The sequence below is a fragment of the Lipophrys pholis genome (genome assembly GCF_963383615.2).
Source record: "Lipophrys pholis genome assembly, chromosome: 15".
NCBI lineage: Eukaryota > Metazoa > Chordata > Actinopteri > Blenniiformes > Blenniidae > Lipophrys > Lipophrys pholis.
Genome location: NC_137642.1, coordinates 10214390 through 10238298, shown reverse-complemented (window position 1 = coordinate 10238298; position 23909 = coordinate 10214390). Strand labels below are relative to the sequence as shown.

At 39.1% G+C, this 23909-nt stretch overlaps 1 protein-coding gene across 1 annotated transcript; it reads right to left on the bottom strand.

Moving 5' to 3' along the window:
• Positions 1–1145: 1145 nt before the first annotated feature.
• plek (pleckstrin) lies at positions 1146–7415 on the bottom strand. Its single transcript, XM_080481747.1, has 9 exons — positions 7041–7415; positions 3665–3820; positions 3255–3436; positions 2990–3081; positions 2683–2867; positions 2415–2519; positions 2207–2290; positions 2052–2121; positions 1146–1885 (listed from the first exon to the last, which is right to left on the bottom strand). The coding sequence occupies exons 1-9, from the start codon at positions 7083–7085 to the stop codon at positions 1746–1748; spliced, it is 1059 nt and encodes a 352-aa protein (XP_080337873.1). The 5' UTR covers positions 7086–7415; the 3' UTR covers positions 1146–1745.
• Between the last annotated feature and the right edge of the window lie 16494 nt (positions 7416–23909).

The following is a 23909-nucleotide window of genomic DNA, read 5'->3' as shown; positions in this document are numbered from 1 at the left end:
GTATGTGGTGTAAAATACTACCGCAACGCAAAGCAGTTATTGTTCCTATCCTATATCTATATTCTTATGATTATTATCATTATTATTGTAGAAATGCTAGAACCATCAATAGTGATACAAACATTATTATTAGTAGTAGTATTATTATTATTATCTGCAGAGCTAAAACTTAAGAAAATGTATTAAAACGCAGTTATTTCTGTTCTCTGTCACAAGGTGCCATTCTAATTTCTCTGAGATGAACAGTTTTCTGTTAAATCCTGTGAACGTCCATTCATTTTGAGGTGGCAATGTTTCAGAGAAAGCCAAAGAGGAAAGGTCATTCTGACCTGGTAGCTTCAATAGTTCCTCACATAAATGTGAAAAAAAATATTTTTATAGTAACTCTATGGGTTTGGTCTAATGCTATCAGCTGAGAACATTCTCAAGTACTCCACTACGGACATACTGAAGGACTTCTGGCCTCCATGGCAACCTTGCTGACCCTGACCAGTGCTCTGATTACATATGATAAACAACTGCTTACACACACATACACACACACACACACACACACACACACACACACAAACACTTATTCAACTCTTTCTGGACCAACAAACGAGAAACATAAAGTCGACGAAATCCGTACAATGCTCATAAAGGTAATAATAATACCAATAACGCATTAGTTTTATATTGCGTTTTTCCTGACCCTCAAAGATGCTTTACAGTGCATTATTCATTCACTCCATACTGAGTGCTGGTAGTGTCCAGCTTGTGCGTGTCTTTCATAAATGGCCAAAACAGGAAACAAAATCATAAAAGGTCCCTCCACAGGCTTGTCAGTATAATTACTAGATTAGCATTAGGTCTAAATATTGTCACCGACTTCCTGTCTCAAGTGGTTGACTAGTCTAAACATGTCCAATAACTGAAAGACATCGTAATACATGTTAAGACTGACCAATTTTGTTGTATCACAAAACAATCCTACATTTTGAATTTGTTGTCCGGGGCTCATAAATTGGGAGGTGATCAACAAAAAAAACATACAAAGTTGTGTTATTCTTGAGAAAATTTGAATGATTGAGCTGAGAAACTATTGTATAGACTGGACAAATACTGTTATTCATTTAAATAAAAACATTCACTGCAAAAAATTAAATAAAGAACCAACTTCTCCATTTTATACAATTTTAATAACAATATTTGGGTGACTCAGAATTTAATCCTGTATGTTCCGCGATCAGTAATGCAACTTTGTCGAACACACAGGAAGTGGGTGTGTCTCGTATGATAGATGGGCATATTGCGAACTCTTGAAAGTGCAAGCGATAAAGGGGGGAAATCCAAAAGCCACAATAGCGCGGGTGAATAATAAGCTTCACACCACAAAAAAGAAGAAGAAAAAACAGAAGAAAGGAGATTCACTTTCCTAAATTTGCGTTTTACTGCCTTTTTGCCTTTCTGGTCCTCACAAGGCATTTTAGCTGTGCTACTTACGAAACCATAGAGTAGCTGCGTCACAGATTTTCAGTCCTGCATATGTTTGTTTATGTCCTCATACATTGAAATATATACCATATAAGGAATCGGAATCTGTTAAACCGTGGACAAGAACACAGTATTTTATTTGTGTGAGGAGGAGCACAAGAAACTGGCTGTTGCTTTAAAAGGAAAGACAAAATGCACAAATGCATTGTGGTTATTCAGTTATTATAACTCCGGCTGGCAGATGTTCCCCTGCTGCTCCACTGAACTTGTTATTTTCCACTTTTTGACACTGCCTGTATTGCTTTGATCCACTCTTTCCTTTCTTCAGCTGCTGCAGCTTGAAGGAAGTAGTGAGTCTCATCTGAGGTGATGATCTCAAAGAGGTTGCCGTCGATGTCGTATTTTTTGGCTGAAATACGAAGACAGATGAGGGATGTTAGTGGAACGGCAAAGATTTTAGGGGCAAAAAAAAAAAAAAAAAAAAAAGAAGCAGCGAACAGTAAAGACGTGTTAAATTTCCGAAGCCATGGTCTTAACCACATTGAGAACGAATGTGTGGTGAGAACTGGAATCACCTTCAGGCACGAACTCCACAGCCGTGACCACCGCCCCGCGGAGGTGGACCGACCCCAGAGGGTCATCTTCCTGACAACCAGGAGAAAGCATTTAAAAAACAGAGTAAAATCTACTGGACTATATGATTTTATTTCCAGTAAGTCAGCGTGTTTACCTTTGTGGGATCATAATAATGAATATAAGCAGGGTCGTCTCGAAGGATGAACTTTCGCACCTTCCAGTTTTTTCTTCGATGCCCCTGTGGAAAAAAGTGACACGTGCGGAGTCAGGTTTTATCCAGTCTGGGGAGCACACTTTCAAGGTCTTGGTCTTGACCTGCTCACAAAATACAGTGTATTTCACTTTTTTTTTTCCTGCTCCACCTGTTTGACTAAATAGCCCTGCTTGATGATGTTCCCTCTGAACTCCTCCTTCAGAAGCACATCTTCATCACTGGAGTAACCTTCGCAGAAGAACCCGCTGTCTGCCTGCAAACACAGCCAAACCCCCCCAAAAATATATATATATATTAGAGGTACACAGTCATAAATAATTACCAATGATTACTAACCTCAATAATAACTCTGATTTTAGTGCCTTGCAGCTAAAGATAAAACCGCCGAAAAGACACTTGTTCCAAGTTTAACTCACGAAGTAGTATAGAGCTTTCGTGTCGTCTAAGAAGACTGTCTGCTCGAAACTCTCCGCTCCTTCTTTGGACACGTCGCCTGCAGGTTGTAGAAAGCCCTCATTCAGAAGCCCTGTCGCTAACATGAGAGCCTCGGGCCTATTTCGAGCTTTCGCCTTTGAAATCAGCCACTCCACCACTGTTGCACCTGTGTTGGGGGAAGAAGAAAAAAAAGAGATGCAGAGAACAAACGGGGACATTGCCGGAAGGTCAAAGAAGAACCTCTTTCTTCCATAACTGCAGCCTCAATAAAATCCAAGGTTTCTGTACCGGTGAAGCAGTGGTTGAAGACTCGATTTTCCTGTTCCAGTTTTAACTCTTTTACTCCGTCGTCCTGGTCTTTTATCAGCGCGTACAGCTCACTGGGAAGGAGAATGAAGGCATTGTCAGTTCATCTAGGTCACAAGCGCAAACCTGTCTGAAAACCAACAAAAACAAACTGTTCATCACATTGAAATTGGTTCCCACACAAATCGCACAATCATTGGGTTTTTTCTTCATTTTTCAATAACAAAGACAACTGTACAAGACATACTGGAGGTTGACCGTGTCGGGAAGGCGAATGGAGCGTCTTGTGGACCGCCTCGCAAACTTCTTCCCCCCTTGCAGGCAGTCGATGGCCTTTTTGATGTCCTTGACCCAGAACTCTCTCTCCTCCACATGTGAAGCTTGGAAGAAGTGATCCTGTTTCTTGCCGGTGGTAACCTTGAACGCCAGCTGAAGACAACGTGTTCAATCAGAAAAAAGTATCGTCGGCGTTCACGATTAGAATGGAGATTTTATTGTTGGAGGGAACAATGAAGAGCAAAGTATGTAATCCTCATTCGCCAATCTCTAACGATGGCTGCCCAACACTGGTAATATTTGAAAACCGTTGATTGCGCGATTTAATTCTTCAAGCACAAACCCCGATGTCATACTTGACCTACTTGATGTTTTTCTTACCGTCCTCTTGCTGAAATCCTGACAAGGGCTGATGAGCGCTGCTCCCTTTAGTGGGATCATTCCTTTCGGGGAGCGGTCTGTTTTCTTTTTATAGAACTCCAACCCATCTTCTGACAACACCACCCACACTGCACTCCAGGAGTTCAGCACAGTGCCCTGAGGATAAAGTGACAACAGCATGCCAAAATAAAAATGAAGACACATTGGCAGAGAATGGATTTATCCGCATGCCAACAATTTACCCCCCGAAACGCAAATATAATCAGCAGTAATGCACGATATGTATTCCATCCATGTATCTTTTACGCAGTTTTATTAACAAAGAGAGATTAGACACTTGAGCTGTTTACAGCTCTCTAAACCTGAACACCTGGATAACATCCATTAACAAATAGAAACAACATGCAAACATATAAAAAAAGGGCTTCCCAAGACTTGAACCAGGAATTTCTCACTATGAGGCAGTAGTGCCAATAAGCTCACCAATATGCAACCCGTTGGATGAAGTGCTGAATGGAAACATAAAGGTCGTGAATGTTTTAAACCCATGTTTTATTCCCAGTTGTTTTGAGATGTTGGTCAAATATTTCCAATTTAATTTGAGTGTCCATTTTTTGAAAAGGATTTTATAGAAAGGGAAATCTTTTCCCAGCTTCACTTCTGAAAATCTCTGTGTCTTTTCAAAATGAAGTATTTAATTGCAGTGTTTATGACATGCGATTTTTAAATTTCCAAAAGATGCACACATACATACTGCACAACATTTCGAATGCTGATTGCAAATAAAACATGAGTTTATGAGAAATGCTGTGTTAAAACCCTGCTTTATGTGCATTGTACATATAGTCTCAACATTTTAGAAATAGGGTTGTAATCTTAAGATGTGACTCGTGTAAAAGCTCCTTTCGCTTTGTGTTTCACTTCCCATTGGGGGGAATTTAGTGACATGAAGTGAAAACTAATCCGACTTAAAAAAAAAAGATAAAGTGGCGGGTTTTGACAGATTTGGCCTCGTGTGTTCGCTAAAATGTAGAAATGAATCTGCGGTCGCGGTCATACATCTGGAGAGAAGGAATATGGTAAAACCCGTTTTTTAAAACATTTGAATTTGCAAATGTTTCATTTCCCCTAATTTGGTTTTAAAAGAGTTAAGAGTTGGGAGTGCTCTGTTACTTTCCCTCTGTTTCGAAGCAGAAGAAAAATGGAATTCTTTCGAAACATGTTTATCTACATAAACAGTTTTCCACATGTGGCCTAAACAGCTGTATGAATAATTGTGCTCAATCATGCTAAGATAAGTCATATTTCAGTCACCCACAATGACATGCTGGATTCATCTGTCATTGCGTTCTGAACAGCTGTGGCGATACGGGACAGAGATGTCAGACAAACACACACTGTACTAAAGACTGCCTCTACAGACACTGGGGCTGTATGTAAACATTATACATAAATATATGATTTGGTCATATTTTTAATAATTTAATCGTAGCCACATGTGCTAAATTAAATGCAACTATTCCCACTTGCTGTATCACACTCATGGAGTTTCAGATTCAGTATAGTCAGAGCACATGTTTTAGGAGTGACAAGTTTTTGAAACTTGGACATTTCACATCTGATCTGTCATTATGTAAAGCTCCCAGACGTTCACTTAAAAAACGATTTTGGAAACCTTTTTTTTTTTTTTTTTTTTTAATTTTGATGAGGAATTTAAAAGAAGAAAAAATGTAATTATCCACCTATTTTTTTTTTTTTTAATGATATAATTTTTCTAGGAGTGCTTACCCCTGCAAATTCAGGCCCACTTCAGCACCATCCATCTATTTTCTATAAATAATTACATCTTGGGTTTTACGTTGTAGGGCTAAAGATTATCATAGCTCTAAACATAGAGCAATTCGGATTAGTTAACAGTCAATCTCACCGCTAATGAAATACACAATCACTCAAACACTTAAATTCACTCATTCCCCTAAGAAGCATGTGTTTGCCCGCCATCTGTTTAGGACTTTGTTGAATTCACACACTTGTTTCTCATCTAATCTCTCACTCCACCCATGAAATGAGATCCTGTGAAGTATCTGGCTGGATGTTTGATACCTTCATCTTACCAAGTGATATTTAAAGCATCACATAGGCTATTTTTTGATAGAAGACAAAGCATTTTCTCCACTTTACCTTTTTATCATCTGTAGAAACATCATGCAAACCTCACACAACCCATATTTTAAGTCTGGTCACTACTAAAGTTTATTCCTGAAACTAAAAGGGATAGAATGTTGGTATCCAGAGGTTTTAGGCTCACGGAAAAATATGTTTAACGATGAAACATCCGGGTATTTATTCTCTGTACGTTTAAACAGACAATAGCGGACTTTTTGTGCTCGCTCATCGTTTGTTGTTTATTATTACCAGAAGTTACTGGAACTTTTGACCCAATTCTGCCTAGAGTGACACATTTTCTCACATGTTTGTTGAACCCCCTACAGTTCATGAACAGACAAAAACTCAATTTTCTAACTTCCTCTTAGCTATTTTTGGACTATGACTATTTTACAAAGTAGTGGTTATTTATAGCGGCCATTTACAATAGTTTTTCTTATTGTTGACCATGAGTCATCAACCATCATCACACAAAAGCAAACTGATCAATGTAGATTTAATAGCTGCCATACAAGCCTCACCATAGAAAAAAAAATACACTGTGGGAACAAGGAATACATGCACAAAGGATCCTACAGATAACGTAAATCAAACACTTAAACTAGTGTTATAACTGTGCCTTTGGTAGGCATGTAAGTTGTGATGGAAAGAACAATTTCATACATAGAGGCGACAAGCGTAGGAATAGAAACTTAAGGTGTGAAACGGTCTTCCTGTTCTCCTATTTTGAAAAGAGTATCAATATTTGCATATAAGACTATTTTTGAACTCACGTATTGTTGGGTTCTGAAAAGTTTTGGCTCCGGTCATGATTTCTGTTGATACCGAAAACACTTTTTATCAGTTGCATAAAGCTACAGACACGTTGCTCTCCCCACAGTGAAGAAGGAACTGGGCTTTGTGTCGCCGCTTGCAGAACAGAAGTGTGTGTAGTCATGTAATCTGCAGTAACGACGCCAACATCTGTTTTTGTCAGTTCTCGTTTACTCTGGAGCAACACCACGTTTTGTTATTCCCTTTTGTTCAGTTCATTGCCTTGTCATGACTTTTGTTTTAGTTTTTTTAAATTGAACAAAAAAAAAAAAGGATGTGTGAGTGATTCACGTCTAAAGTTTGTTGGTTATCATAGTAATCCCATGATATCAGAGATGTTGTCACAAAGGTACTACAACTTCATTTAAATGTCCTAATTTGTTGTTTTTTTTCTTACCTTTTTCACCAGGTACCCCTCCCTGATCTCTTGTGGCTCCGTCATGCCGCTTTTCAGATGCTGTCTTCTCCCTTGTTTGGTGGCTGTCAGAAGGCTCCGTCCATCCAATTCACACACGCTCTCGCTTTGCCTCGATGCCGCCCTGCATTTCTGTTAAAACCGCAGACGCACAAGCAGGAAGTTGTGTCGTTCTGTGTGTGACAATGATGAGTGGCCACCCAGTTTCCTCAAATGGGTGGTTATTGTTAGTTATAGCTACAACTGTTAAATTGAAGGAGTCTGGTTGCTCTAAAATAGTTTAGTGCCGTTACGGTAAAGCTTGTTTAAAGCGGCATAGATCAGCTCGATCATGTTAATTTGTTCCTCTTTACTGACGGAAAAACAGCTGTGGGATTGTGTCTCTTTGTTTTGCTCTCTGTGCTTGCTTTTTACATTTTTGCATTTGACAGCTATGTATACTCACACTGCGGGAGGAAACAAGAGCACCGGCAGCAAACCCACAGGGAGAACATGAAAACCACACAGAAGAGGTGAGCCTGCTCACCACTGCGCCACTTTGCCACAGTTGTGTCTTATGGGACCAGTCCGCCACGGTTCTCTGCTGTGTTATCATTGCTTCTCATTGATGCCATTTGTACACCAAACCTCTTTCAAGAACAAATGTAGAAATACTTACAAATACAATAATTCAGAGAGAACATTGTTCAAGCGACTGATTGCTTTGATTTTTAGTAACTCATCCACTCTTTTAAAAAAGGAGAAACAACCAGTAGCTGTAATCAAGTACTTATTTCCAGTCTGCCTACATTAGACTGTGTGGTCGATGGCTGATGTATGTTTTAATGATGATGATATATTGCCTCTGCACATCCTACTCAACATTTGGGCTTAATCTGACCCCAAGATGAATCCAAAGTGCATCATAGCAGATGCCCTGAGTCAGATGTTGCTGGAGCTATATATGGAAGATGAAGTTTCCTCTTTTTTTTTTCTTCTAGTTGCTCGGTGCTGTAAAGGAGAACTGTGTTTATAGCGAAGTGGGTAGTAAACAGCAACGAAATCAAATTTAAATGCATGTTGAAAAAAAACAAAAAAACAGAACATTGAGCTGTAGTCAGAATTAGAGCAATAATAAAAATCACGGCACTTTATATATACTACATGATACAGTGTAATGTCTAAGGAAGAGGTTGGTTACAACCCCAACTCTCCTGTCATTGAGCTTTAGTTGCCAGCGGAGTTGGTTGGCTTCTTATCATCAAATGTGTCACCGCATGTACTTTGTTCCAAACTGTTGTCTTCTCGGAGCATGAAAGGAAGTCTTGCTATCTGTGATGTCAAGTCTCTTCATTATGGTTACCCTGCCGCATGCAGCAGTCAGTGGAATCAGTCAGGATGCCGCGCAGAAACAGGCGAGGATGAAACACAAGCTGCTCCATGACAGATTGAAAAGAAGAGACTCTGAGCTATTCTGGAAAATCGTGACAAGTCAACACCCATATTAAAAAAACTGCATGTATGCCTTGTCATTCTATTCTGTTTCAGTTAATGCTACTCTGCGAATGGCTTAAGAGCACAATATTCTTCTGTGCACTTGTATAGAGCACCTCTTAGAGTGAGTTTGGGTACAATTAAAATCTGAATAATATAAAAAGCAAGTTTACAAACATTGAATGGCTTTAATCTGTTAGAATTATGTCTTTTAGAGTGATGTCTCAGGCTCTGGAATAGCGTGACTTCCCTCAGAACCTTTTTTGAATATAAATAAATAAATATATATATATATATATATATATATATATATGTATTCTATTTTTGATGTACCGTAATGTCTAATTATAAAGCCTATTACTGCCACCGCATAAAGAAAAAATACTGTTTGTGATGTCCGGAATTCGCCTGTAGAGGGCAGCATATTTGTATTTAAAATAAGAACTAAACTGAGTAAGGCGAATCCTCAAGTTGTTTCGCCCTCAAACCTACAATTCATTATTTATGTGCACAACATGGACCCGTGTCAATATATCTCTCAATTTTGTTTCGCAACTTCAGCTGAACTTCACACCAACCTTAAGACATTTTTTATTTTTTTTTATTTTTTTTTAAGAAACATGGTCAAAACTTAAATAAAAAAATAAAAATGTAAGATAGATAGATCTTTTTTTTTTTTGGCTATTTCATCTGTTTTTATTTTTGTCTGTCTTTTTGATTCACTTCCGTCCCTTTAATTCTGCTAATGTCTCTTCTTACACATTTTATAATTTCCTCCTTTTTTTATTTTTCATCTTACTGTTTTCTCGTCTTTATTTGTTTTGTCTTACCAAACATATTCTCAATTGTCTCTGAAGCATTTGAAAAGAAAAATGCAACACAAGTACAGTTTGTCTGAGTATCCCAAACTCAATATCTCACTATGAGAACAAATGATTGAAAAAGATTGCACTATTAAAACAACTCTTTATGTATTTGTGATTGGACCACATGATGAAGAGTCACCTTCTGGTGGTGATCTCCTCTCAGTAACCAGGATGTTCTCTTTGACCGTGGCATTTATCAAACAGGACAAAGGCCATGCCGTTGTCTTCCCGCGCTGATTCATGCGTTCCTGTTGCCCATGAATAAACATCAAGAGGGCTGGAGTTCATGAGTTTATTGATGAATGTTGGTGCAGTGAATTGTGTTAGTTGTCAACATGAAAGTCATATCTCTGCACTGGTAATTGAAAAAGGGGCTCAGGGTTTGCGATGACAATTTCACTGAGAAAGCCAAGAGAGACACCTGACGACGGCTTTACCAAGCATTTGTAATCTTTCATAATCAGGATCACTTATCAAAGGTTTCAGAGCAAAGCAACATATTTACCCCAGACGTCTTTTGAGATGAGAGATTTTCCACGACAACTGTGCAAACACACAAACAAATGCGCACGGGGTGTTGTACTTTAACCCAGGGAATAGGAAGAACAACAAATCCAGTGTCAAGAGGAGACATGTAAGGTACTGTAAGCATGATGAAACTGAAGAAACTGGACACCTGTGGTATCCGGTTTCTTCAGAACCTTTTGTTGAACGAAAGTCGCACACACGAGCACTCGTATTCGGGGGGAAATGTGAAACACTTTTCTTCTTAACTTTCGAGTGAAACAGTTTAACTTTTCTTCAAACCACAAAGTTTGGATTCACTTTACATTCGCAACAAAGATCCACATGTTACTTCAGACCGACAGCTATATTGCTAACAGAAAAAGACGTGCTGTTAGTTTCTTTCATGTGCCGCTTTGAAAGTGAGGGCTGGATGGCTGCTTTGTGTGTGTGTGTATGTGTGTGCAAGAGTCAGATGCGCTGACAGCAGAGAGGGTATTCATTAAATGATGACCATGAACTGTGTACGTTTGGCCTGCAATTTCACTGACTGACACAGTGACAATTGCCGCGGCAGTCCTCCTACTATTATCGACAAAAACCACAAAGCTGTAACACCTTGAGTATCCCTGGACATTGATGCACACTTCCATGTACTATTTCTCTGATGTCAAAAAGGTTTTGAGTTGGAATGAGATGAACAGAGTTGTCACAACTTTCCTCCGTGCTGCAATCGATGAGAAATGGGATGTGCCTCTGTCAATGTAATGCTGTGTAAGCCAGCTGGTTTGTACAGTAATACTGTCAGAAAGAAAGGAAAATACCACGTCTTGGGAGGTGGGAAATGCTTGTATTGTAAAGAAATTGTGACTGTGCCGACAGAAAAAGAACAAAAGGTAATATTTCTATAGTGTAGTGCACTTTGTTTACAGTCTTCCACAACTGGGAAAAACATGTACCTTCATCTCTCAAAAAAGAGGTTGATATTTCACACATGTGCACATTTATCTTTATAAAGTATGGAACGGTTGTGGGTTGTTTTTTTTATTATCATTGGAAGCGGTACAGTATTGAGCCACGGCGTCAATGTAGCTCAGACATGTCTTTGAACTGTGGAAGGAAACCTGCGAACGTGTAATTATTCCTCCTTATTTTATCTAATTTCATCTCATTTTCATAAAATGCTTGATTGATTAAAATAGTTTTAACTGTGCGGCTTCATTTGCAGTTTTAATGTAGTTTTTAAATAACTTTTTTTCTGTCTTTTAATACTGAAGTGCTGTCATTTTTAATCTTTTGAATCTGATGCTTTGATGATTTAATACACTTCTTTTCAATTGTGAAACACCTTGAGATGCTTTATGAATAAGTTCTTCATTGTTAACAAGCAAACTCAACACATGAAGGCCGCTGAACCTAAAAAGCAAATGCACCAGGGATGTTCTCAATGTGAGGAAGCAGCGGCGACCACGACATCGGCCATAAAGCGAATGGGAAAAAAACGAAGAAAAATAAAAATACATTGATCAGTTACCATAGTAACATCACTTTTAGCTGTAACAATCATATTTTGTCAGGAAGGTAAATAATTAGAACATTGCATGATCCCAAAGAGCAGCAGTTAACTATTTCTACATTGACAAACAACATCATTATACTGAATGAAGCCCACGACATTAATCCGTAATTACAATTAAGTCACTGTTAAATGACTCAAATTGTATATTTCCCCCCAATATCTACATTTCTGATACATCTCTACTTTTACTTTGTTGAACTTCTTGATGCATAACTACATTTGTCTCTAAAATTTAATATTTCATGTGGTGCTATTGCCACATTTACTTCATCCGCCTGTTATGATACATGGACGACGGGGTGAGATATGATCTATGTTGCTCGACTTCCATTTCTTCTTCTCTCTCCCCTCATATTGAACACAGCAATAAATACTGCACATGTTGTTCTTTCCGCTGCCCCACCCGTTGCCATAGCTCTTGTTTTGCTGTCCAGGGATTGAGACATCTTCATCCCAGTCCTCTGTACCTCACAAGCACCATCAATAATTCTGCTAAAGAGTGCACTGAGCTGAAAATGGGAAGGGGTGGGGGTGGGGTGGGGGGTTGGAAAGTGGAGAGCGAGAGGGGCGGTGGGGATGCAGTTGATGGCTTTTCCATGGCACACTCAATCTCTCTACCTCCCTTCATTCCCGTTGTGCTCCCACACTTCCTAACATGACCTTCTGCAGTGTTGTTTATCATTTTGTGCTGTGTGGACATCAGGAACACACAGAGGCACGCTGCCTTTAGGCCTGTAATAAACTGAGCGCGGCCTCTTGGAGCAGCCAGCCGCTTTGCCTCTTATCAGCCTGGTGGAGCAGCTGAAGTAGGGCCTCCAGAGGGCTTTTATTTGTCTGCTCCTCTGCAGCATCCCACGAGCTGCGGCCATTGTTAATGAGTTAAAACAGTTGCCAGGAAGAAAAGTTGACATGAATTAACCTATGCTTAAAAAAAATTCTACTTCAACATCGTGCAAACATTTATATCCCTAAGGCAGTTTCTGAAAACACATTAAATTGTGCCAGGGGCCATATGAAATATAAAAAACTAAGAGATTGTGGCATATAAAATGCAGCTCTGTCAATTTTTACTGTAAAATTGAAGATGGGATTTAAACTTAATGATTGTATGTAATTTCTCACATTAGCCGAATGGTTTAGAAATCTGTCATTAAATCACAGAAACTAAAGCTCACTAGTAAATTGCTCTGGCCATTTCCATACTTTCAAACGCTGATCTCTGATAGAACTTCATGGACTGGCATTTGACAAGTTTTCATTTTGACAATATTGAGTGATAACGTAACTGTTTAAGAACAAGACTAATGATTCTGTTGGCATTCACCTTTCTATTCATTTATTTATGCCTGGATTTATAGTTCACTAACCTTTGAGTAATTTTTAAGTCTAAAAGTTTCATTTGTGCTTTTTCTATTTATTATATGCATCTCCTCAATGGTTCCTTTTCATTATATCCCTCCATGCAATCAATTTTGTGGTCTATTTCTTTCTCTTGAAACTGTGAACTCTGCTTGCTTGAGAGATTTGTTCTTTTTTTGTTTTTTTGTTTGTTTGCTGGCCTGCCTGTTGTGAACTTTATTTGATTGTAATTATTGCGAGCACTTTAGCACGCTGGCGTGATCATCTATATCTCGAAGACAAATTTAACACAATTAGATTTCTTGTGGGTGGGGAAATGTTACGTTATCTTCAAATAGTATCGCAGACACATGTTTGAAATGGCCATGGCCAAAGTGTGAATGGCCGTTAGTCAGTTGTAGGGGATCTGTCCACCTCTCTGTCAGCTCAATAGGTCATACTGTCTCAGGGGTGAGAGCACAGGGCCTCCCTCACAGACATTGACCCACACAACACTTCCCCATCTCACACACCCCATAGCCGTCAACCAGATTTAGGTGTGTTGCCCTCAGGAAACATTGTGCTAAGATGGTACAAAAACACTAAAGAGTTTCTTCCATGCTCTGTTATGGAAGATATATCTTAAGTTTTCCTCTTCATTCTCTTCAGCAGACTCGTTGTTACTCACTGGTCCTTCTGCTTGGAAAAGACAATAAGGACACAAAACATTTGAATGGATCACACACTTCACTTTGCATTCATTGTACATTCAAGCGCTCGCTCGCACAAGTATGCACGAGCACATACAGGCATGCACATATGTTTGTTACACAGGTTATTTTGACCCCTGACTACAACCTGGCATTCTAATTGGATAGCTAACCAATTTGTAGGCTCCTTTCTTCCACATTTTTACAATCCTCATCAGGTTCACCATCGACTCTGTCCGTTGGAAATACCATAACTTGCATAACATGGGTCCTGTGGCTGAGAAATGTAGTATAATCCATTTAGTATAATTGGTAGTACTAGATGGTACATCAAAAACATTGAATGTGTTGGCCATTGTCCAGTCTAGCACATCTCCTGACATCTGTATCATTAAAACAAATGAAGAAACGCACATCCTGGATACAAAAAAACTAAAAAAAAAAAAAAAAACAGATTCAAACCACCACATAAGGCTATGCTCAATGCTATCGCTACTACTGCTACAATCCTCTTCACTGATTTTTGCTTCTACAATGAGCACAAACATTGGTCTCCTCAGTAAAAGTCTTCTCTTCCACCACAAACTGCCCCTTTGTGTGGACTTTCTCTGTCTTCTTGGTCTTGTCTCCAGTTGCTGGTCATATTTATTACTACCACAACAGGTCCCCATAAATCCTATCTCCTTGCTCCAGGTGGTGTTTTTCAGACTGATGAAAATTGATTGCGGTCATTCGATTGGGCACTTGATATTTGTATTTCAAATTACGCCATTAAGTGTCTTTTCCTAAATCTCAGTGGAACAAGAAATGATGTCAACCTTATATGGAACGATACCTTTGAAAGTATCCTCACTTTGGTTTCAAAAGTAATTTTCTCTCACTCAAACCGATGCAATACAAAGTTTTCTCTTATATCTTCTTTAAGCAGGCACGTTAAGGGAGACTTCAACCGTCTCTGTACAAATCTGCGTCACTTTGATGTATAACACGACGTCAGTTCCTCATCACAGTGATAATTCTCTCTAATTACCTCTTCACTCAATCATCAGTTAGGGTGCAAAATGTGAAATAAAGGGCAAAGACATCAAGTTCACAACTTGAACTGACAGCAAAGTGAAATGAATGAGCTGCTGGAGAAGATGGCCCACTGTGGTGGGACTAATAAACCTGCGGGCGAGTTCAGAAGTGGGAGGTGGAGGCGCCTCCATTCGCCAATTAAATGAAGGGAAAATTAATGGGTAAACGCTTTCACTGGGGATCAGAAAAGAGTGATGGTGGTGTTGGCGCTGCAGGGAGAAGCATCGCACTCCCACCATAACTACCACCGCCCTTTTGTTGTGAAAAGCCTGGAGGAAAAGGCCAACCGATTTGCTCTCATAAGTTTTTTCTTTTCCAGTTTCTTAACGCCATTGGCGGTTATTCCCTTTAAGCATTGAGTTGTAAGATCCAAATATGCTAATGTGATCTTTTTTTTTCTTTTTCTATATATTTGCTCTCTGCAGCTTATTCTAAACCTTCCCCTCACAGATGCTTCCCTCCTGGCTTTTACCGCTCATTATTTTTTGGACTGGAAATGCTGCCAAGTCATTTTGCAAGATTGGGTGTTCATACCAGGCTATGGCAAAAACATTTAAAAATAATCATGTGGATTTCTATACGTACTTTTAACAGGTGAAAGAACCACATAGTAAAAAGAGCAAGCGCTGCGGCTGAATGCCCATGACTGCCTTTATGTGGCTTGTCTAAATCTTCTAAAAGGTATTGATTTGAGTAGCAGCCCGGAGCCACTGGGGGTGATTTCTTCTCATCACTGGACCAAAGCACTGATGAGGTCTATCCATATGTCTGTCTGTCTCAGTGCCCCCAAGATTGTTTTTATTTCTGCTGCTTTTACACAAATTCTATTTGATATCTGGTGCTCTGACAACACCTGGAGATGATTTGCATCGCTATGCCCCTTTTGCTCCAAAGAATAAATGCTGACATTTATGTTTGTGTCTCTGGGCTGGGCTATTGCACCACCATCATTAGAGTAAAATGTTAAATTGCGTCCATGGTTTTGTTCCTTCTTCCTTTAAAGCTGAGATGAAATATTGCTCTAGATGTGTGTTAATTTGCCTTCGGCCTTCTGATCTCGCCTCGTCAAGTTGTCAAAATGAAACAAACAAACAACAAAAGAGAGAATGGTTTGTCTTTGTAATCAGTGAAATATGACTCTGAAACATGGTAGTGCTTTTTCCTCTTGACATTCGTATCCATCCATCTTCTGTATTCACTTCCACTTCCAGACAAATGTTGCAAGGGAGTTGTTGGTGGGGGAACCAATCACAGCCAGCGAACATTAAAAAAAACAACAACAACAAAAACAGAAACGCATAGAGAACATGCAAACTCCACACCTGAAGGTGTGCGTGTGTGTTTTAGAGTGAAAGAATCTCAAAAGAAAGGAAGGGGGAAACATTTTAAGAAGTTCCATTGTTACCAGAAAAACTGTGATGATAGGTTAGTGTTTTTATAAGAAATATAAACTGTGGTTCTTCAGAAACATTACATTTAAAAGAAATAAAAGGAAATGATTCTGCCACATCCTTTATAATATCTCTTGTAAAGGCTCCTGTTTTAATTAAACGGGGCTATATGTGACTGTGTGAGAGCACTGGCATGGAAATAATATGTTTTGATGGGAAGGGCTGGCTCGCTCATGCTCTGGGGGACAGAGGGTAGCAGGGACTGAGAAGATGCCAAACAACAGACTGAGGCAGGATATAAATCAAATCTCTCTGGAGATAATAGGGCTCACAACACTCGCACACGTACACAATGTTTTCTGGGGCCTGCTGGAGCTTCAGTACCCCAGCCACCAGGTTAATGACTTCAGAACTCGGTGGGAACAGAAGCATGCAAAAGTGATTACTAGAGCAGAATAGTAATGGGGATGGAAAGCGTTTGAGAGTTGACTTTAGAGACATTTGACAAGATAATAACATTTTCAATCAGAATTGCTTATTCTTGTAGGGTCAGATGGCAGAGTGAAGAACCTTTTACAGTAATAATACACCATAAGAATCATATGAAAGACAGTGGATGAAATATATAATTACCAATGACATCCCTAGTTATGAATATGTCTCTTTCAGCTTGATTTTGCTTTGCGTGTGTGATCCCGAGCCAAGCGATGTAACAGGCAAAGACGTCAGCACATGACTTACTGCAATCCAGTCATTATTAATAAGATTAAATTACTCACCTGGTCCCCATTGTTCCATCCTCTTGGGCTTTCAAGCAGCTGAGTTGAATTGAAAGTTTGGATTCTATTCTAATTTAGGCCTTTTTTTATTTTTTTTTTCTTCCTTCAGAAGGTATGTTGGCAGGATGCTGACATAAAACAAGTAAAGTAGGTAAGTAAGGGCACACAGCTTGTACCACCATATATTGTGAGTCTGTCACCAGAAATCAATGTGTGAAAACCAACAGGACATATGCAGAGACATTCAATTCAAAAAGAGGAAATTATGACATTTTCTGTCACCTCCTGTTCAATAAAGGCCAAACAATGTTCCAGATTAATCATTTATCAGACAACTTTGACATTTTTCCAAATTCTTCCTAACTAACAGTGGAAAGTCAGACAATGAATGATTAAATAGTTGGGCTGAATGTGTATTGGTAGTTCTAGAACTTCTGCAATTTGTGAAATAATGACAATTCATGACAAATTTTCATTTCCCTATTTTTTCCACACAGGGAGTACTCCAGTGTTCCTGGTAAATGATTTTAACTAACAATCAGGGGAGGGGGGGGGGGGGTACTGTGACACCCTCAAACGTACGCATTGCACACAAAAAACTAGGGCATGTGACAGTGTGTCAGTCTTCAAACATACTCCCAATGCAGCAACTAAGTCCTATTTAGAGTAGCCTACTTTTTTGCACGTAATACATAATATTGTAGGATCGCATTACTCAATAGTCTAAAGCAGCGGGGGGTATCACACAGCTTCAAGGGGGGATTGTTCTGGGAAAGAATCCTAATGAAAAGAGCAAACGTGGTGAGCAAAACTCTAACCCTCAGGAAGAATAGCTTTTCGCTACGCGGAAGCGAATGAGGATCCATACTAAACAAACAATAAGTAATTATTATTCAAATACATATTTCTTTTACAACAGAACTCATGGTAATTATAAGACAGAAAAATTGAAATGATTAAATAAACTTTACAGTGAAACCTGCATTATAATCTTGCATTTTAGGACTGTTTTCCCCCTATGGCTCTCATATATCATAGTTAAAAAAAAATCAGAAGGCCAGCATTCAAGCCTAAAGCCCCGTGAAGCGGGTTTATCTTCCCACTTTAAAATTCAAACTGTATAAGATTTGTCAACATAGAAATCCACTATATCAAATGTCCAACTTAGAGGTATTTCCACGCTATCCAGCTCCTTTACGGCTTTATCTAACTTCAGATTGTGGCTAACACTCCTCCTCTCGGTCCTATAACTTCAACTTTAGCTTCAACTTTATTATTATTTGTCCCTCGAAGGGCGATTTGGTGGGCAACAGTTACTAGAATGTAAAAAAACCCAACATGAAAACAGTAAAAAAACACAGTAAAACAATGAAATATCACACAAAGTACAAGATAAACAAGTACATTAGCGTATGTTACTATGATCTCATGATAGAGTCAAAAGCATTCTCAATGTATGGGGGAAGGAAGCCAAAGGACCCAGGCAAAGCCATCACTTACTTATTGTTATTTTCCAGACTTGTTTCTTCATTCAGTAACTTCCTAAAGGTGTTTCTATTCTTTCACCAGATACACATGAGCTCACTGTTCACGACCTGATTCTAGAATGGCACTCATAGTAGTAAGTGATGTATTGCCCCACCGATAGTGAGACTCTCAAAGATACACAATATCTGTATTTCTTTCTGTGAATACAAAGCGGCATGTCTTGGCTGCAGTTGAACGCCTTTGAACTGCGACAAGCTTTGCCTATCTTTTACATTATATCTAGTTTCGAAATGCAGGCTATAAAGATGTTGGACCTTGACCTGAGACAGAACATAAGCACTGTGATATTCAGTCTTTTTTTTTTTTCAACATCTGTCAGTTTTCAAGGTATTCCTGTCTTCTCAGCACTCTCCTTCATTCAATCCTGTGAGATTTAGAAAGCCTCCCAGGCCAGATGGGATATAATCCCTCCACTTGTGCTTTGCTCTGCCCCAGGGCTCCAACCCATTAAAGTTGCTCTGAAAAAAAAACTTTTGTATCAAAGGGAAATAGGTAGAGTTGTTCACCTGTCTTTCAGCCCTGACACACCGTCTACACCTATGGTTCATCACAAGAAAGGTAAACCTCAGTCGTTTACCAGTCAGTTCGGTAAATTAATCATCACTAACTGAAGAAGCATGTGAAACACGGCCCATACATACTGAGCTGTTAGGACGACATATTTTCCTGAAGCTGCGAGGTTCATGTAGAGATTTTAAGACAAGAATAGTTTGAGACTTCTTTTTCTATGATGTAAGAAGGCAGCTTTATAGGCTAAGGAGGGTTATCCTGTCTGTTAAAGTCATTTGTAAAAAGCCAGTGATCACAGGACAAGCTGAAATGGTCACCCTGACCTTCAAATTGAAAAAATAAAGTTGGATCAATTATGGACTTACAGCTACTAGCAATAAACTGAAGAATAAGCTGAAATTTGCTTAAGAACAGACTTCACCTTTCACGCTGTTCATCAAATATTTCTGCGTCTTGTTCTCGTCTATTATTTGGCTCAAGTGCACAAATAAAACTGATGCTTTGCACCACAAATTAAGTTGGCAGTGAAAACCTTGGGTGTCCTTATCAACCCTGACCTGAGTTTTACGCTGCATAGAGAGAGACTGTTGTTAAGACCACATTCTTCCATCTGAGATATATTGCCAGAATTAGTTTGATTGCCCCAAGCTGAAAAGTTGATGGATGCATTTGGTTTCTCTCTTCTAGACTGTTGTAATGCACTTCACATTAGTCTCCCCCAAAAGGTCCACAGCTCCCAAAATGAGTGTACGAAATTTTCCATCAAAAGTCCTGACAAAACTTAGAATGAGAAATTGTATTACTCCAGTTTTAGCAGAGCTTTACTTGCTGCCTGTGGCTTCTGTGATTGATTTTAAAAATCTTTAGATTGGTTTTTAAAACACCACACGGTCTCGCAGCCTCGCATCTGTCTGAATGTGTTCCAAACCACGCTCAGGTCCTCTGAAACTGGCCTGCTCAATACACCGAGGAAGAAAAGTCCAAAGAGCAGCGAAGGTGCATTTCTTGCATTTATTCTTCGATGGCTTATAAACTGCAGCTTTTATAAGAGAAGCATCTTCTTTAGATGGTTTTGTACAGCTGTGTAGATGCTGAACAGATTATTATTGGCTGACAGGGTGAGAAGTGTTACTGAAATCTTATATGCGTCACTTATTTCTTTGAAATTGGTGGTGGTGATATGTTTGCTGCTTGGGGATAAAGGTTTTTTGGGGGGAGTGGTGGCTGAGGGTAGAAAGGTTAGAGGGGTGGACTTGGAATTGAGATGTTGCAGGTTTGATCGTCACATATTATTATTATTATTATTATTATTATTATTATTATTGGTACAAAGATTACTATCCTGCCCCCCCCCCAAAAAAAAAAATTTGCAAGTCGCAGGTACACACACGTTTTATCTACAATGTGGTAGTTACTATTATTTTCCATCAGAAGCTGTTTGCACTCAGGCCCATGGACATGACCTTCCTCGGTGACAGTGCTGCAGTCTGACTGGCCTCAGAGGTTGTAAAACTCAATAGTATCCGGATTCTAATTTCGGTCTCCTTCAGCAGATCCTGCAGCCTATCCATCTGCTGGTCATGGATGTGATGATCTGGCTTTGCAATTGTGACAATTTAAAGGCATATTTTACAAGATTACAGCGAGCGCATCTGCATAATCCCAATTTCTAAGCAGCATATAAACTTGGGAACCCTTGCTTGCTATGACATGCCATTTTTTCGAATGCTCATATGAGACGCTTGCGTGTTCTTCATTCACACAAGGTTTTTGATCTTTTACACAGAACGTAAAATGCAGTAATGTTTTTAACAAATTGAATTTTCAAAGCACAATTTCTCAGTTGTCACACGTGTTATCCAACAATTCTTACTCCCTGGTTGACGCTCTGATTTGCATTTCATCAATTATTTAGGTCTTTAATTATGGATTACATGTATTTGACACATCATATGTCCTGTGCTGCATAATTCAAAATTGTTACAAGATGGATAACAGGAGCACTGGGATGAAAGAAGAGCTTGCCATTCATTTTCTGACATTGCTGTGGTTCCTCCCATAATGATCTTGGAAATGTAATAATCTGGAAAGCTCATAAAATCTAAATATTGAAGTATCATTGTCACCAATTATTGCTGATTGTAATGATGACAGATAACATGGTAGAATATAGGCTTTAGCACTTATACACACTGCGTAAGCGTTTGCCTCATTGAGACCGAGAGCTACAAGCAGGCAATCTTCCATTCAGAGCCTGTTCAACAAATTAGCTGATGTTATTGTTTTTCAAGCAATTATCCAATAAAATGCATTGTGACCTGCAGAGATACATGTAGACGAAAGTGAAAAAAAACCCATCCCATATACAGTGGAAGAGAAAAGCATACAAACAATGCAAACAATAATCAATGCGGCATGCAAACGGTCTTAATGAACTGATTCATATTTAAAATATACTTTATAATGAAGACTCAAGAGGGTAATGTTTCTAAACATATTTGCTATCAATAAACACTGTCTTTTTGAACAGTTTATGAATATGTATACAAGGCTGATATTAGTCTCATCAAGAAGAAAAATGTATGTTTGATGGTTAATTATCAGCATCAAACATTAAACATATGGCTGCACAGTGGTGTCCTGGTAAGAACTCCCAGTGAGCATGTTGAAGTTGGGTTTGCTTGCTGGCTTTTTCTCTGCGTGTGTGAGTTGCATTTGAGGCTAACATATGTATGAAAGTGAGTGTGTGTGACTGACAGGATGTACAGGTCCTTCACCCACAGTTCTCTGGGATCAACTTTAGCCTAACAAGGCCCTAAAGATGGATGATGTGCTCCACTAAAAATCATAAAGTCATACCAGACAAATACAAATTACACTGAAGAAAAAAAAAAAAAAAGCCAATATTATCAAATTATTGGAAGGTGTTTTATTATTGGCCATTATTATATTGTTGTGCTTAATAAGAGAAGATAAGCTTTTTATCAAATAAAAGAAAAATAAACAAGGTCACATTTTCCCTCCTGTTTTACGTCATTTATTAAGTATTTGGAAAAAAATAAAAAATAAAAAAAATAAACGTACCGTACTGTAGTACCGTAATAGGATAATTTTGGGGGGTTTTGAAGAGTTTCAGTTGAATATGTATTACAGTGCAGCGTCATGTAGAGAATACTGTATATCTGACTCAGCCGCAAATCTGCCTTCCACAGTATACCGATCTTTGCACAACGTCAAGAGTCTGTCATGATTACTGCAATAACGGTTGTAGTGACCTTGACTTTCAGACTTCACTCTCTGGTGAGTGAAACCCGCAGCTCAACACAAACATTGATTCATCGTTTGGTTTCTCAAGAACTTTCAGTCTTGGATTGCACTGATGTGGATGCGATCCCTATACCTATAGTGCCATACAAAGTCCTACCACCTGTCACTAACGCACAGTGATTGGCAACCACCTGTCACTGGCTACACTCTTGTTTGATTTGATCCCCATGCCAAAATCCAGCCCAGCACTTGAGCTGCTTCATGCATACCAAGCAGATGGTTCCCTGAGAGGTTAAATAGTTCCTTTTTGGCTGCGAATTTCACGAAATCACCACCAATTATCGCACGAGGCTGTTAGGTGAAATACATAATTCAGCTTCAAAGAATTTTGCGAAGCATACAATGAATATTTTGAACCCGGGCGCAGAACAATGTGCACACACTCTGGGCATATTAATCTAATGTTTCACATTTTGTTCTGTGCAGCGATATCTGTGTCACATTCACCGTTTCTAAGATGTTAATCAATTATGAAAAATTACAGGCAGTCTGAGACAACATGCCCCTGGTTTTTTTTTGAAAGGCAGATGAAGGGAAGGTTGTTCTTCAAGTGAAAGATCTGAAAAAGAAACATTTGTATCTGTCGTGGTGCAGCGGTAGGTCAAAAGCGTGTCATATTTCTTTTGAGTGAGATGCAATTCTTTACACATTCCACGTTTTTTTTTTTTTTCCCCACACTGGCTTAATGTGTTATCATTAAACTTGTAAATGTATAATGAGAATCCATTTTCTGACAGTGAGTGAAAGATCATGCGTGAAAAAAATTATAGGATGTCATGAAGATTAATTGGGGACTTACATGTGATTATGCTGAATTGTTGGAATTCATTTGGAAGTAAGGATGCAACAGTGAGTGTAACGACTTCAGGGACACATCCCCGAAGATGTAGGGTATTGTATGGGACACAAGCATAACTTTTGTGAAATGAGAGCGAGACTTAAAGGCTTTATGTAAATTGGAGCTGTGTTCACTCTGGATTCCGAGTCAGATTGCTCTAGAAGAGTGTTATGAATCATTCAACATGTCAGGAAATGCTACTGCCTAGTAAAGTAAACCAAATTCTAAAATTCCTATCTACATCACAAGAAAGGACGGTGACTTAGAAACAAAAAAAAAACAAAAACTCAAATCTCTCATATAATCCCCTTGTTTAGTTCATGTAGAGCTTACTGTGAGATTTGTGGTTTGGCGAAGTGGTTTGTTTTGAGCCATTTAATAATAATAATAATAATGCATAGGTTTTATATAGCACTTTTAAGGACACTCAAAGACGCTTCACGTTGCATTATTCATTCACTCCATGGTGCTAAACTACGTATGTAGCCACGGCTGCCCTGGGGGCATTTTGCACCATCGGCCCCTCCGGCCACCACCAACCACTCACTCTCACAACTGCATTCACCCAGGCAGTTTGGGGTTCAGTGTCTTCCCCAAGGACACTTCGGCATGTGGGTAGGCAGAGACGGGAATCAAACCTGCAACCTTCCTATTGGGAGATGACCGCTTTATCAATATGCCGCCACGCAGAGCAGTAATTCTTCCTGAAGTATCTCTTATTGTGTGTGCTTTAAGAACAATACCATATCCTTTAAAACTCTTTGTTAATGGATGTGTCGGACAACCACTAACGGATTTTAATTAGATTAAACATCCACTCCACCGTCTCGGCCAAAGTCCTGATTGAACCAAGCGGATTGAGTTATTATGATTAAGCTCAGTGTTTATGGATGAATGATTTCAACCTACCT